General features: G+C 39.2%; 1 protein-coding gene across 2 annotated transcripts in view; it reads left to right on the top strand.

Annotated features, from left to right (window-relative positions):
- Positions 1 to 882: 882 nt before the first annotated feature.
- STAB2 (stabilin 2) overlaps positions 883 to 12,824 on the top strand; it is an 88,192-nt gene continuing 76,250 nt past the window's right edge. The window contains exons 1-7 of one of the 2 annotated variants that reach the window (XM_060776891.2): positions 883 to 1,510; positions 2,894 to 3,027; positions 6,025 to 6,140; positions 9,005 to 9,090; positions 9,326 to 9,395; positions 11,427 to 11,522; positions 12,488 to 12,613. In XM_060776891.2, coding sequence (XP_060632874.2) covers positions 1,430 to 1,510; positions 2,894 to 3,027; positions 6,025 to 6,140; positions 9,005 to 9,090; positions 9,326 to 9,395; positions 11,427 to 11,522; positions 12,488 to 12,613 — 709 coding nt within the window. In that variant the 5' untranslated portion in view covers positions 883 to 1,429. The remainder of the gene's footprint in view (positions 1,511 to 2,893; positions 3,028 to 6,024; positions 6,141 to 9,004; positions 9,091 to 9,325; positions 9,396 to 11,426; positions 11,523 to 12,487; positions 12,614 to 12,824) is intronic. The other variant, XM_067469231.1, reaches the window with a different exon arrangement.

Genomic DNA, 12,824 nt, shown 5'->3' with positions numbered 1-12,824 from the left:
GCCACTCTGAGTCCCCACTGGAGATAATAATAATCATCATCATCATCATCATCATCATCTTTATTTGTACCCTGCTCCATCTCCCCGATGGGGACTCGGTGCAGCTTACATGAGGCCAAGCCCAAAACAACAATTACATGAAATAAAACAAAAACGAAAATGCAAATAATAAACAATAATAATGCAATTACATAAAACAAAAGACAACATAGCAATATAAAATTACAATAAACACAATCACAATAACATGGGCGAGCTACATGTAATGAATAAAAGAAAACTGGGTAGAAACAGATTAAAAATTCAGGTGAGATAAACACGAGATAAACAAAGACAGATTATTTGCGGAGATGGTGGCGGGGTATAAATAAAGTTTATTATTATTATTATTATTATTATTATTATTATTATCTTATTTACAGTTGTAACATATTTCTCTCAATCAAGTCAACTATGTTATTCTGCCGAGAACAGAAAACTTCTCATGATCCCCTCTCTCACAGGATCAACATAACAATAATAATTCAAATGACTCCCAATCTGTTGGTATTTTACAATCCCCAGAATCTGTTGCCTTAGACAACTGTTGCACTCTGCCTAATGGTAGGGCCAGTACTATGAGAGGCCCAGAATAAAACAACTTTCAGTAACTAACTGAATAGTCAAATATATTGCCTCATCCACCTCTGATGTCTTGGCATTGAATTGAAGAGCTACAGTCTTTATGTGTTGTTGTGTGCCTTCAAATAACGTCCAACTAAGGTGAAGCTATCGTGGTGTTTTCCTATCAGGAATTGTTCAGAGGGGGTCTGCCTTTCCCTTCCTCTGGGGCTGAGAGATTATGACTTGCCCAATGTCACCCGGTGGGTTTACGTGGCCAAGTGGAGATTCAAACACTGGTCTCCAGAGTCATAGTCCAATGGTCAAACCACTGCACCATGCTGTCTCTCTCTTATGTACACATAAAGATGGCAGGCCCAGTTGATCAGATTACGATTCATGTAAGAAAAATTAGGTCATTCTGAATGTAGGTCATCGATGTCCAGAATCTTTTGTTATCAGTGAGTGTCCTTGGGATTCTGCTGTCAACAGTGCCAGAAATTGGAGGTGAGGGTGTTTGCAAGGAAGAGACTGAACACGGTAATGTCTGGCAGGATGCCTGTTAGGAAGTGTTAACTGCATTTGCTGTAAGCATTCCCAACACCAGCTCTTTGCCTTTGGATAGCCTTTCCTGTCTCTGGTCAGATTTCACATGCTTTTTATTCTCAGCTTGTTACTGAAGAGGGAGAAAAGAAAGTTGGGTTCTTGGAACAACTACTATACATGGGTGTTTGTCTAATAATGTGGGTGAACTTGGCATAGCAAAATTTGGAAGAAGCTTTGTTGCTGTAACATTAATATTTGAGATAATCAACTTCCTTTTTTCAATATGAGGAAATCTTGGGTAGTTTTATTCTTTTTGTCATCTTTGACTGCAAATACCTTCAGTTCAATGGAAATGGCTGTGCAGGTAAGAAGTTATTTTATATGACAACATAAGTAATCCTTGGCAAATGTGATGAATCACTGATAGTACTGGCCTGCACTTTGATTGATTGTTATGACAGATAGTCAGATGGCAGGTTCCACTGTGTTTTAGGGATTTTACAATTTTCATTTTTTGTATAATTTTATTAATGAGATTTTTATGCGCTGTTGATTATACTTATGTCATTGTATTTATACTTATGTATTGTTGTCTGTTAGGAGCCCCCAGTGGCACAGTGGGTTAAACTTCGTGACAACAATTATGAGAGGTTGCTGTTGAACTTGGTGACCGAAAGGTCATCGTTTCAAATACAGGGAGTGGGATGAACTCCTGCTGTTAGCCCCAGGTTCTGCCAATCTAGCAGTTCGAAAATATGCAAATGCGAGTAGATCAATAGGTACCACTCCAGCAAGAAGGTAATAGTGCTCCATGCAGTCATGCCGGCCACATGACCTTGGAGGTGTCTATGGACAACGCCGGCTCTTCGGCTTAGAAATGGAGATGAGCACCAACCCTCAGAGTTGGACACGACTGGACTTAATATCAGGGGAAAACCTTTACTTTTACCTATTGTTGTCTGCATGTGGCACTCACTTGGAATGCTTCAGTGAGCCACCCCAAGTCCCTTTGGGGAGATGGTGGTGGAGTACAAATAAAGTTTGTTAATAACAGAATCTTACATTGGTACTTCCATATTGCCTTCCTGCAAAGAAAGGAGATGCACCTATAGATTAAGTTTTGCCTTCCCTAATTCCCTAATTTGCCTTCCCTAACCCTAACCCTCATTCTTGTTAAAGAGACAGCAGCTCTTCTCGGTCCTTTGGAGTTCTTGCATACTTACACGTAGAGAAGAGGGATCACAACTTCCTTTGGGGTAACATGGTCTTTGGTTATGGATAAGTATTACTAACACACTAGAACTTTGGAGCATAACTCAGTGAAAAGAAAAAGAGTAACTCCAGTTAAATATTGGTTCATAAATCTTAAGGAACATCCCAGCCATAAGTCAAACTGAAGGAGACAGATACATGTAACCCATTCTTTAAGAATTTTATACAAACACAATTGTATGATGCTGTGTATTGATCTGTTGCTATTCTGCTATTGTTACTGTTATTTTACCATTTTATTGCAGTGAAATGTTACACACACACACACACACATATCATGGGTTATGCTGTTAGCTGATTGACCATACTGTTACATATCTGTTAAGTAAAATCAGTAATAAAATCAATCATGCCCCATATGTGTTAGAACCCACTGTTAATGTCTGTACCTGAAAATGACTTTTAAAGGCACAGTTATAATGTTTAGCCCAAAGCTAACAACTACAGGCTCAAATTGTCTCCCTCCCTCCTTTAGGGAAAGAACAGATGTGACGAGGAAACACTTGTGACCACAAAAACCAAATGCAGATCTTGCTCTCTCAATTATGAAATACGGTGTCCTGAAGGTTATACCAAAATTACCAATAGTTCTGGGGTGCCCGACTGCAGGTAATTCTTTTCTTAATTAGATTTTTGTTTTCTGCTCTGAAGCAGATGTTTTCTGTTTGAATGAGTGGTATCGGCAAAACATATCTGTAGATTTCAAGTTCCTATGGAAGTGGCTTTTTTTTTCTTAAATGGAAGCTGCCCCATTTCTGTCTTTATTGAACATGTACGTGGATAGCTATCAGGATCAGCCCTACCATTAAGCACAATGAGGGGCAGCTCAAGGAACAGAATTTGGATTAAAATGGTAACACATTGTTAATTTGGTATTAGCATATTTTACTGCAGTTTGTCATGAGAATACATGTTGTGAAAATTTTGATTGCAGGTGCCAAAATAATTCCCTTGGGCAGATAATAAGAAATAGCAGAGATTGTATCATATCTGTTTATCCTGCATCCCACAGCTTGTTGTAAGGATCAGAAGTGAGTGGTCTCTATTCCCTAAGGTTGATTGTTCCCATCAAGGGTGGTAAAGCATCCTATTCCATTGCCAGTGTTGAAATAAGTTTCAGCCAGCTATCCAGTTGGGTTGAGAACATAGCATGGAGGAAGCAACCTTGCCTCAGGCAGCAAAATGTCTTGTGCTATCCCTTCATGCATAGACCTGTGTGCATTTAGAGTTTTTGAAAAAAATGTGCATAATTAGAATCAGCAGTCAATAAACACAATGGGTTAAACCCCTGTGACAGCATTACTGAAGCAGGTTGGAGGTTTGAATCCAGGGAGAGAGTGCATGAACTCCCTCTGTCAGCTCCAGCTCCCCATGTGGGGACATGAGAGAAGCCTCCCACAAGAATGATAAAATGTCAAAACATCCGGGCATCCCCTGGGCAATGTCCTTGTGGGTGGCCAATTCTCTCACACCAGAAGTGACTTGCAGTCTCTCAAGTCGCTCCTGACATGAAAAAAAAAACAGTATGCACAGTTCCTCTCACTTTCATTCCTCCATACAGACATCTCATGATACTTGCACAGACTAAAATAAATTTCTAATGAAGTCTTCAGATTGAAACATTTGCTGTCATTTCTCAGACTGCTTATCATATCTAGCAGGGGCTGGAACCCTTCTAGACATTGCTAGACTGCAACACGCAACAGCACAACTAGTTTTGCTAATGGTGAGGAGGCTGGTAAATGCAATTCTGGAAGGCTGCCTTCTTCCCACCCTGATTCATTATTCATGTTCATTTACAGGACTTGTTAGAACAGGCATGGGCAAACTTCAGCCCTCCGGATGTTTTGGACTTCAATTCTCACAATTCCTAACAGCCTACTACCTGTTAGGAATTGTGGGAGTTGAAGTCCAAAACACATGGAGGGCTGAAGTTTGCCCATGCCTGTGTTAGAAGAATGTATAGCTGGGGAGCAGCTCTGTTCCTAAAAAGTGGGTTTGGCTTCTTATGGCATGTTATTGCTCTGAGGGAGAGGTTGTATGTTCCAGGTGTAGTGGTTCCCATAAGAGCACTGCAATGTTGAGAAAAATTGCACCTGCTGCAACAAACTAGTGGGGTGGCCTTTGATTGACAGCCCTCTTCAAGCATTCATAGAAAAGTTGCTGGGAGGGGAAGCCCACTCCGCTTTTGTCATTGCCCTCCTAAATATGCAGAAGAGAGCTTCTATTACATGTGGAAATTCACCAAATGATCTAGAAGCCTGAAAAATTGAGACCTTCCAATGTCTCCAATCCATATCACATCCTTATAGCAGTGTTATCCCAAATCAATTACCACAAATCTAATTCCTTCCACACAGCTGAATAAATTCCACATTTTCTGCTTTGAACTGGGATATTATATAGCAGTATGGACTCAGATAACCCAGATATTGTGGGATTGTCTGCCTTGATTTCTGCCTTGATATTCTGGGTTATATGCCTGTGTGGAAGGGCCCTCCATCTTAAAGAATCCTAGGACTGATAGTTTAGGAAGGAATGTTTAGAATTCTCACCTAGAGAGTTCTAGTTTCTCACCAAACTGCAAATTCCAGAGTTCCATAGAATGCAGCCATGTGACTTGAAGTGGGATCATAGTGCTATGTAGTCTGGAGGTTTAACTTTTTGCAGATCTGATTATTCAGAGATGTCTAGGAAACTTTAGGCCCTCCAGTGACTGGAGATTTTAGAGAAAACACCTCTCTAGATCTTCCAGAACATCTCTGCAGTCAGTGTCCAGGGGAAGTTGACCATAGAGCAGCCATGGGCAAACTTGGCCCCTCCGGGTATTTTGGACTTCAACTCGCACAATTCCTAACAGCCTCAGGCCCTTTCCTTTACCCTCTCATCTGCTCAAGCCTAAGGGGTCTGAGACTGTTAGGAATTGTGGGAGTTGAAGACCGAAACACCTGGAGGGCCAAAGTTTGCCCATGTCTGCCATAGAGTCACACTAGAGGATATAGAAATTACAGAATAATTGCTCTCTAAAGTTAAAAAACATTTTTATTCAGTTTTTCCACTATTGCAGGGTTCTGCACCCCTAAACTCATGTGGAGAACTGACTGTAATTGTGTGTTGTGAAAAGGCTATTGTTTCATTTACAGAAGGCTCTGTATGAGAATTATTTCACAGGAAGAGAGCAGGATTGTATGCTTGGCCTCCTCACTTGCTTATTATGAATTCTGAATTTGGGCCTTGAATCCCTCAAATAAGAAGAGAACATGTTAAAAGTTTCCATTGTTTCCATCATCCTGTTCAAGTGTTCATTGAGGAGGCGGCATGGGGCAAGAGTCAGGCTACTCACACTCACTTAAATGACCCAACCTTTCCAGCTTTGGATCTTCCCGATAATTGGAAAAACCCAATAATGTTCTTCTGAATGCATAGAAATGATTACTTTGGACAGCCTGCTCAAAATGCAGCTGACAAGATGTGGGATGAAAATCTAGTCTGTTTAGTGATCCTTTCATGAATTCTGGGAATAAGTGTACATGAGTGAGATATCCCTATCAGTGCTCATGTAAAGGCATTGGCAAGTTTAACAAGCCTTCAATCCTTTTCTTGCAGGCATCATCTTGAAATCAGGGATTTCACTCTCACTCTCCCAGGATGTCGACATACCTGTGTGAAGGAATTGCTGCAGCCTCAGTGTTGCCAGGGATATTGGGGGCCAGATTGCCTAGGTAAAAGCATCTTGATAACATGTATTCATGTGACAAAAATACTGACAACTTTTCTTTCTTTCCTTCTTTCAGAAATCTAAATGCATGTTTCTTTAATTCTATATATTTAAGCATCACTTAGGTCAGTGACTCCCAAACTCTAGTTCTTCGGGTGCTATGGACCACCTCCCAGAAGACTCAGCTGCCTTAGTCAATGATTAGGGAGTCTGGGAGCTAAACTCCAAAACACCTTGTAGACCAGCATTTCTCAGCCTAGGGGTTGGGACCCCTGGGGGGGGGTCACAGGGGAGTGTCAAAAGGGTTGTCAAAGACCATCAGAATACACAGTATTTTTCTGTTGATCATGGGGGTTCTGTGTGGGAGGTTTGGCCCAATTCTCTCGGTGGGATTCAGAAGGCTCTTTGTAGGTGAACTACAACTCCCAACAACTACAACTCTCAAATGTCAATGTCTATTTTTCCCCAAACTCCACTAGTGTTCACACTTGGGCATATTGAGTATTTGTGCCAAGTTTGTTCCAGATATATCATTGTTTGAATCCACAGTGCTCTCTGGATGTAGGTAAACTACAGCTCCAACATGAAACCCTTCCAGTATTTCCTGTTGGTCATGGGAGTTCTGTGTGCCACGTTTGGTTCAATTCCATCATTGGTGGAGTTCAGAATGCTCTTTTGATTGTAGGTGAACTATAAATCCCAGCAACTACAACTCCCAAATGACAAAATCAACCCCCCCCCCCAACCCCACCAGTATTCAAATTTGGGCATATTGGGTATTTGTACCAAATTTGGTTCAGTGAACAAACATATGTCTACATTACGATTTCATAACAGTAGCAAAATTACAATTATGAAGTAGTGACAAAAATAACACGAGGAACTGTATAAAGGGGTTGTGGCATTAGGAAGGTTGACAACCATTGTTGTAGACCAATGTTTGGGAAACACTGATATACGTGATTGTTGTTGTTGTTGTTGTTGTTGTTGTTGTTCTGTTTTCAATCATTTCTAATGTGTGACAGTCCTACAGGTTTCTTGGGCAAATTTCTTCAAAGGAAGTTTGCCTTTGCCTTCCTCTGAGTTTGAAAGGGTATAACTTGCCAAAGGTCTCCAAGATTAAAGGGCAATTTCAGAGTGATGTGTTTACAATAGTAAATACATGATAGTATCCAATAAAGCAAGGCTTTGTTTTTCTGAAATGGTTACATTGTTAAAAGCTTTCAAAGAGAACTTTGAAAAGCTCATTTCACACAATTACTTCATAATTGCTTCACATCGTTACATAATGTTATTGAAGTTTTGTCTTTTTTACTTATGATGGCATTCAATCAAGTACTTTAAGAGATGTTATATACATGTCTATTTGGAATTAGATTGGAAACAACTTGAAGGCACAAAACAACAACAAACCATGTAATTGAATGGAATTTATGCCCTTGCAATCATACTAAAAGCTTCATCCTCATAGTGCTGTACTAGAACGTCATGTGTTAAATCCCACTGAACTAAAAGGGGTTTATATATGAGTAGACATGTATTGGATAATTGTCGCAGAAAAGATAATAAACCCTAGAATGTTCTGAAATGTAAAGAACAAGAGGAAGTGCTTTGTTTGCCAAGGTACAATTGGAGAACAATGTGGTAATAATGCAATAATGTGGACTGATAGAGCACTGGTTATTGCAGTGTCAAAACAAGAACAGGGAAATGGAATGAAACTGTCAGCAGTTTTAAAAGAACTGCTTATTTTAAATATTTAGTTGGATGGATGATACTGATAATCTGCATCTATTTCAGTCCAGATTGAAGCTTGATTTGAGGGCTTGGTTGCCCTATGAGTGGATGAGGGTGGATGGAGGGGGATGCACCCCCTTTAAATTCTCCTGGATTTGTCAGTATCTTTTTGGTACTGTCACCTTCTCAATTATCTGGCTAGTTTGGAATTAACAGGAATATGTAATGGTAACTTTCATCATCAGCCTCCAAAAGTGGTCCAGGAACACTCCTGCTTTGTTCCATTGCATTTGGCCTGTATGGTATGAATAGAATTTGGGCAATTTATATTTGGATTACAAATCCCAAATCCTCAGGAGTCAAGCCCTTTAAAAATTAGTAGCATATAAGAGACCACAAGGGCTATTTAGTCCAGCCTACTGCCATGCCACAAAACTTATTATTTTATACCTACATGAAACCTTGTACATGCACAGGCTGCAATATTACATATCACATCTGGATGAGGTTCAGCCCTACATATTTTTCCAACTACTAATTCCAGGGAAGCTGTGAAAGATGTCTCATGGCTCAGTGGAGACATTTGTTTCTCTGGAAAAAGATCTAAATTGCTAGAATGTACTCCCAATGTGGTTCAGCACCTTGGATAGCCCCTTTAAAGTAGAGAGCACACTCTGGAACAGATTTTCCATCCCATTGCAACAACTTCGGCCATGGTAAGGCATGCTTCTGGTAGATATCACTAGGATCTGCACCCAGCAGCTAAGGACTAGCATTTATTGTTGAAATTAACCATTTTTTTTCAACAAAGATCCTTTGTGGTTTCATGTACACAGTAATTTGCCCAATCCAGTATAGACTTGGAGGGCAAAGACCTTTTTCATTCTTCTTTGTTTGTTGTTTGTGTGGTTTTTTTATTTTTATTTATTTATTTATTTATTTGCTTTTTTTGCTTTTTTGAACTATTGGTTTGAAAAGGTCTGGGTGGATCCTTCCTGGCTAGTGTTATATTATAAAGGTGTATACACATTATAGATTCACACATTCAGAGCACCAATTTAAGTAGTTTCAGCAGCAGCTCACTAGTCTACTACACAACTCAGTGTAATTTTGTTGATTATTCATTTTCAGAATGTCCAGGTGGAGCAGTTTCTCCATGTAATAACCAAGGACATTGCTTTCATGGTATTTTTGGGAATGGAACCTGTACCTGCCAGGTATGCTTTTGTGTATTTAGTGTGATCATAATAGTAATGTTATTAAAGCTGTAGAAAGCACAGAAAGAAAAAATAATGCCTACTGTGAATATAGAATCATCCCATCAAAGACTTGAATTCTTGCTGAGATTCAATGAATTTTAGCCTATAGCCAGCTTGTTAAGGTTAGCAGCTCAATAGTGGTTTTCTTCCTAGCTTTTACCTCTTCATAAGCAAACTTGTTTTTACTTTACAGAAAGGATTTGCTGGGACTGCCTGTGAAAAATGTGCAGAGGACAATCATTTTGGACCAGACTGTATTTCAGGTGTGTCTGTTTTGAATTTCAAAAATGTTATGAACTAGATTCCAAATTAAAATCATACTGTTCATTTACGGCTTAATAATCTTGCCCAGGTAAAATATTATCTGTATCATTGGAAAACTGTAATCCTGGAAAATTTCCAAGAAATTATGTTGTTCTTATCAAAATTATGACTCCTATCAGCAAAATTATGACTCCCATAATTTGACAAACCTAATATGAAGAACTGTGACATAAAGGTACCTATGTGATATTACTTGCAACAAGATATGCATGAGAAATACAACTGTTCATCTAGATCAGTGGTTCCCAATCTTTTTTTGACCAGGGAACACTCTCCAACATTAGTACCAAAAGGGTTACAAATCAGTTTTTGGTCAGCTTTAGATTTTGGTTTGGTTACTTGGGGTGCTGAGTCAGAACATTGCATTAGATAGACCACATTAGCTGTAGTTTCTGATACAAAACATATGCCATCCAGTAGTCGCCATCTGCTCACCCACAGAAAACCGTATTTAATAATTCTTGGCACTATAAGAGGGTTTTGCAAGACCAGTCACTGTCATTGCAACGGTGTAGTAACAGTAAGGCCATGGGCCATATTTTAGTTCTTTTAGTTCTTGTGGACCACAGGTTGGGAACCACTGGCTTAGTAACTAACAATTTAACCATAAAATGCTGGTGCCTGAAGTTTTGTAAGCAATATGTATAATGTTCTGTTGAGCTATTGCTCTGTATAACCATACAGAAGATTCTGCAACATTTAATCAACCACTCTCCACTATGTAACCGACTTCTTTCTGATTCCTGGATACAAGTATGTTTCCTGTAGATAATTTATGGTCTAAGTATAGAGTAAAACTGCAGGAGTCAGGATATAGGTTAGTAGGTGCTGCTTGACATGCTGAGAAAGTAATGAAAACATTTCCTACAGATATTTCCTATGCAATACAGTTGATTTTTGTGTCAACTATTTCTAAGCAGAAAATAAGCATATGGAAACTCTTGTGTGCCAGGGGACAATATGTTCCATTTTTTAATTAGGGTCAAAGCAAACTTCAGCCAAATGGGCAAAGACAATCAATTTGGTTGCGTCTATTCAGCTTTAAATACAACCTGTCTCTAAAATCTGACTAATCATTTTTAGCAGAAAGTATATCAGCATTGTGTAACACATCACCATGGGTAATAGGTGTGAGGTGTTAAGCAATAAACAGCTAAGCATAAAATGTTCAGGATATGTTGGTTTTTTTTCCTGGCAATCCTAACTGCATTTTGTTTTCATTGTTCTAGGAAATACTTGGGTACATTGTCACAACAATTTTAACAATAGAGTAACAGCTGTAACTTTAACTACTCTCTCTGTTCTATGATGGGCTTTCTCAACAAACTTGTATACTGAAAGCAACTATAGCCAGAGTAGGGGTGAAACAGCCATATACTGTCAAAAGCTTTCATGGCTGGAATCACTGGATTTCTGTGAGTTTTCCAGGCTGTATGGCTATGTTCCAGAAGCATTCTCTCCTGATGTTTTGTGTGTAACTATGGCAGGCATCCTCAGAGGTCTGTTGGAAACTAGGAAATTGGGTTTATATATCTGTGGAATGTGGGAGAAAGAACTCTTGTCTGTTTGAGGCAGGTTTGTAGCTTCAAGGCCATTAAATGCTAATCAAGGTGGCCAATTGTAACCATTGCAACAATTGCCACAAAACAGACAAGAGTTCTTTCTCCCACCCTGGACATTCCACAGATATACAGGGTTAGTCAAAATGCATAGGCCAATAAGCCATTCAATTGAATGGCTTATTGGCCTATGCATTTTGACTAACCCTGTATATAACCCACTTGTTTAGTTTTCAACAAACCTCACAACCTCTGATGATGCCTGCCACAAATGCAGGTGAAACATCAGGAGAGAATGCTTCTGGAACATGGCCATATAGCCCGGAAAACTCATAGCAACCCAGTCATATACTGCAATGATATTAACTGGCATGTATAATTGATTACCTTAAGACTTAATTCTTACCCTAGTATGCAGCTGTGTTCATGGAATATGCAACAGTGGAATGACTGGAGATGGGAAATGTTCATGCTTTTCTGGATACAAAGGTCCTAGATGTGATCAATGTAAGTAAAATATTTATGTTTCTGGATATATACAATGGCTGGAGTTCCCCAGGTTAACAGCTAATCTTCATATATGGAGTTTGTTTCCAAAAGATACCACATTTTTAAAAAATGAAAAATGAATTATAGGTGGCAGCTGGCAGCACATTGTTGGGTAGGAGCATTATGTACAAATCAATACTATCAAAATAAATCATTTCAGCACAAGGCTTGGAAAATTGCATTTTATAGCAAAAGAATACATATTCTCAGCACATAAAATTTGTTCAGATAGATTTGGTACCTTTGGAAGAAGCTCCATATATAGTGTTAGTGAATTGCAAAGCATCCAAAAGGCTACATTTACAGTGGTTGTGTCAAGATAGGGTTGCCATGCTCAACTTTCTCAAACCGGACCAGAGTACTGCTTCTGATTGTCACAGCCTCACTCTCTGGTGGGAAGGAATTGGGACTGCCATTCTTTTGTGCCTTGATCTGGCTATTGGCTGTTAAGGTGGGCTGAGGGAATATATGTAACAGCAATGGTAGCATGTGCAACGAAGGCATGTTATGGGAGAGAGGAACTGTAATAAGCGAAATGTAGGCATGTTATTGGGAAAGATCACTCAGGGATTCTCATTACATGAAATATCTACAGTTGATCTTCGTCAAAATGCCAAGAAGCAAAGAAATATCACGGACTTCTGTTCCACTTCCTTGTGGTTTTTTTTAACCTGACATTTCAGAGATTAACACATTCCTCTGACAGAAGTCTTAGGATGTGTGACTTCCTTCCTATTGTCATGCCCTTTGCCAGTATCAAAGATCTCCACTTCCCTCTCCCAGTTGTCTAGAATTTGTGCACATCGTCAGATACACTCCCTTATTTGTCATTGTTATGGCTGACAAATGGGGAAATGTTTGTTCATTTATTTCTTTTAGTTGTTAGTGTGGTAATCCATGTTTGCATATAACCTTTACCCTAGCCATCCCTGAATGTCAAGAACTGCAGTGTCCAGAAAACTCCCAGTGCTCCATATCCAGTGGTAATGGAAGCCAACTGGAGTGCAGATGTATTCCCAATTATGACTGGAATGGTAAACAATGTCAACGTAAGTAACTGGACAGTTTTAATTTCATTTTGAGGGAAGGGGGGGGCTGACAAAAAACAAACCTGCACATGCATTATGTGTTTGCATTGTTTTCTTATTTTAATTGCCTTGCTTTAAGTTGTTAAATTGTGGGTTATATTTTCCATCTGATTGTTTTACTGGTTTATTTTGTTTTGTCTATTAAACGGATTTTATTTTAAGATCCTGTGAT

Source organism: Anolis sagrei, chromosome 5 (assembly GCF_037176765.1).
Source record: "Anolis sagrei isolate rAnoSag1 chromosome 5, rAnoSag1.mat, whole genome shotgun sequence".
Taxonomy (NCBI): Eukaryota; Metazoa; Chordata; class Lepidosauria; order Squamata; family Dactyloidae; genus Anolis; species Anolis sagrei.
The sequence above is the reverse complement of the archived record's forward strand: the minus strand, read 5'-3'. Positions and strand labels throughout refer to the sequence as shown.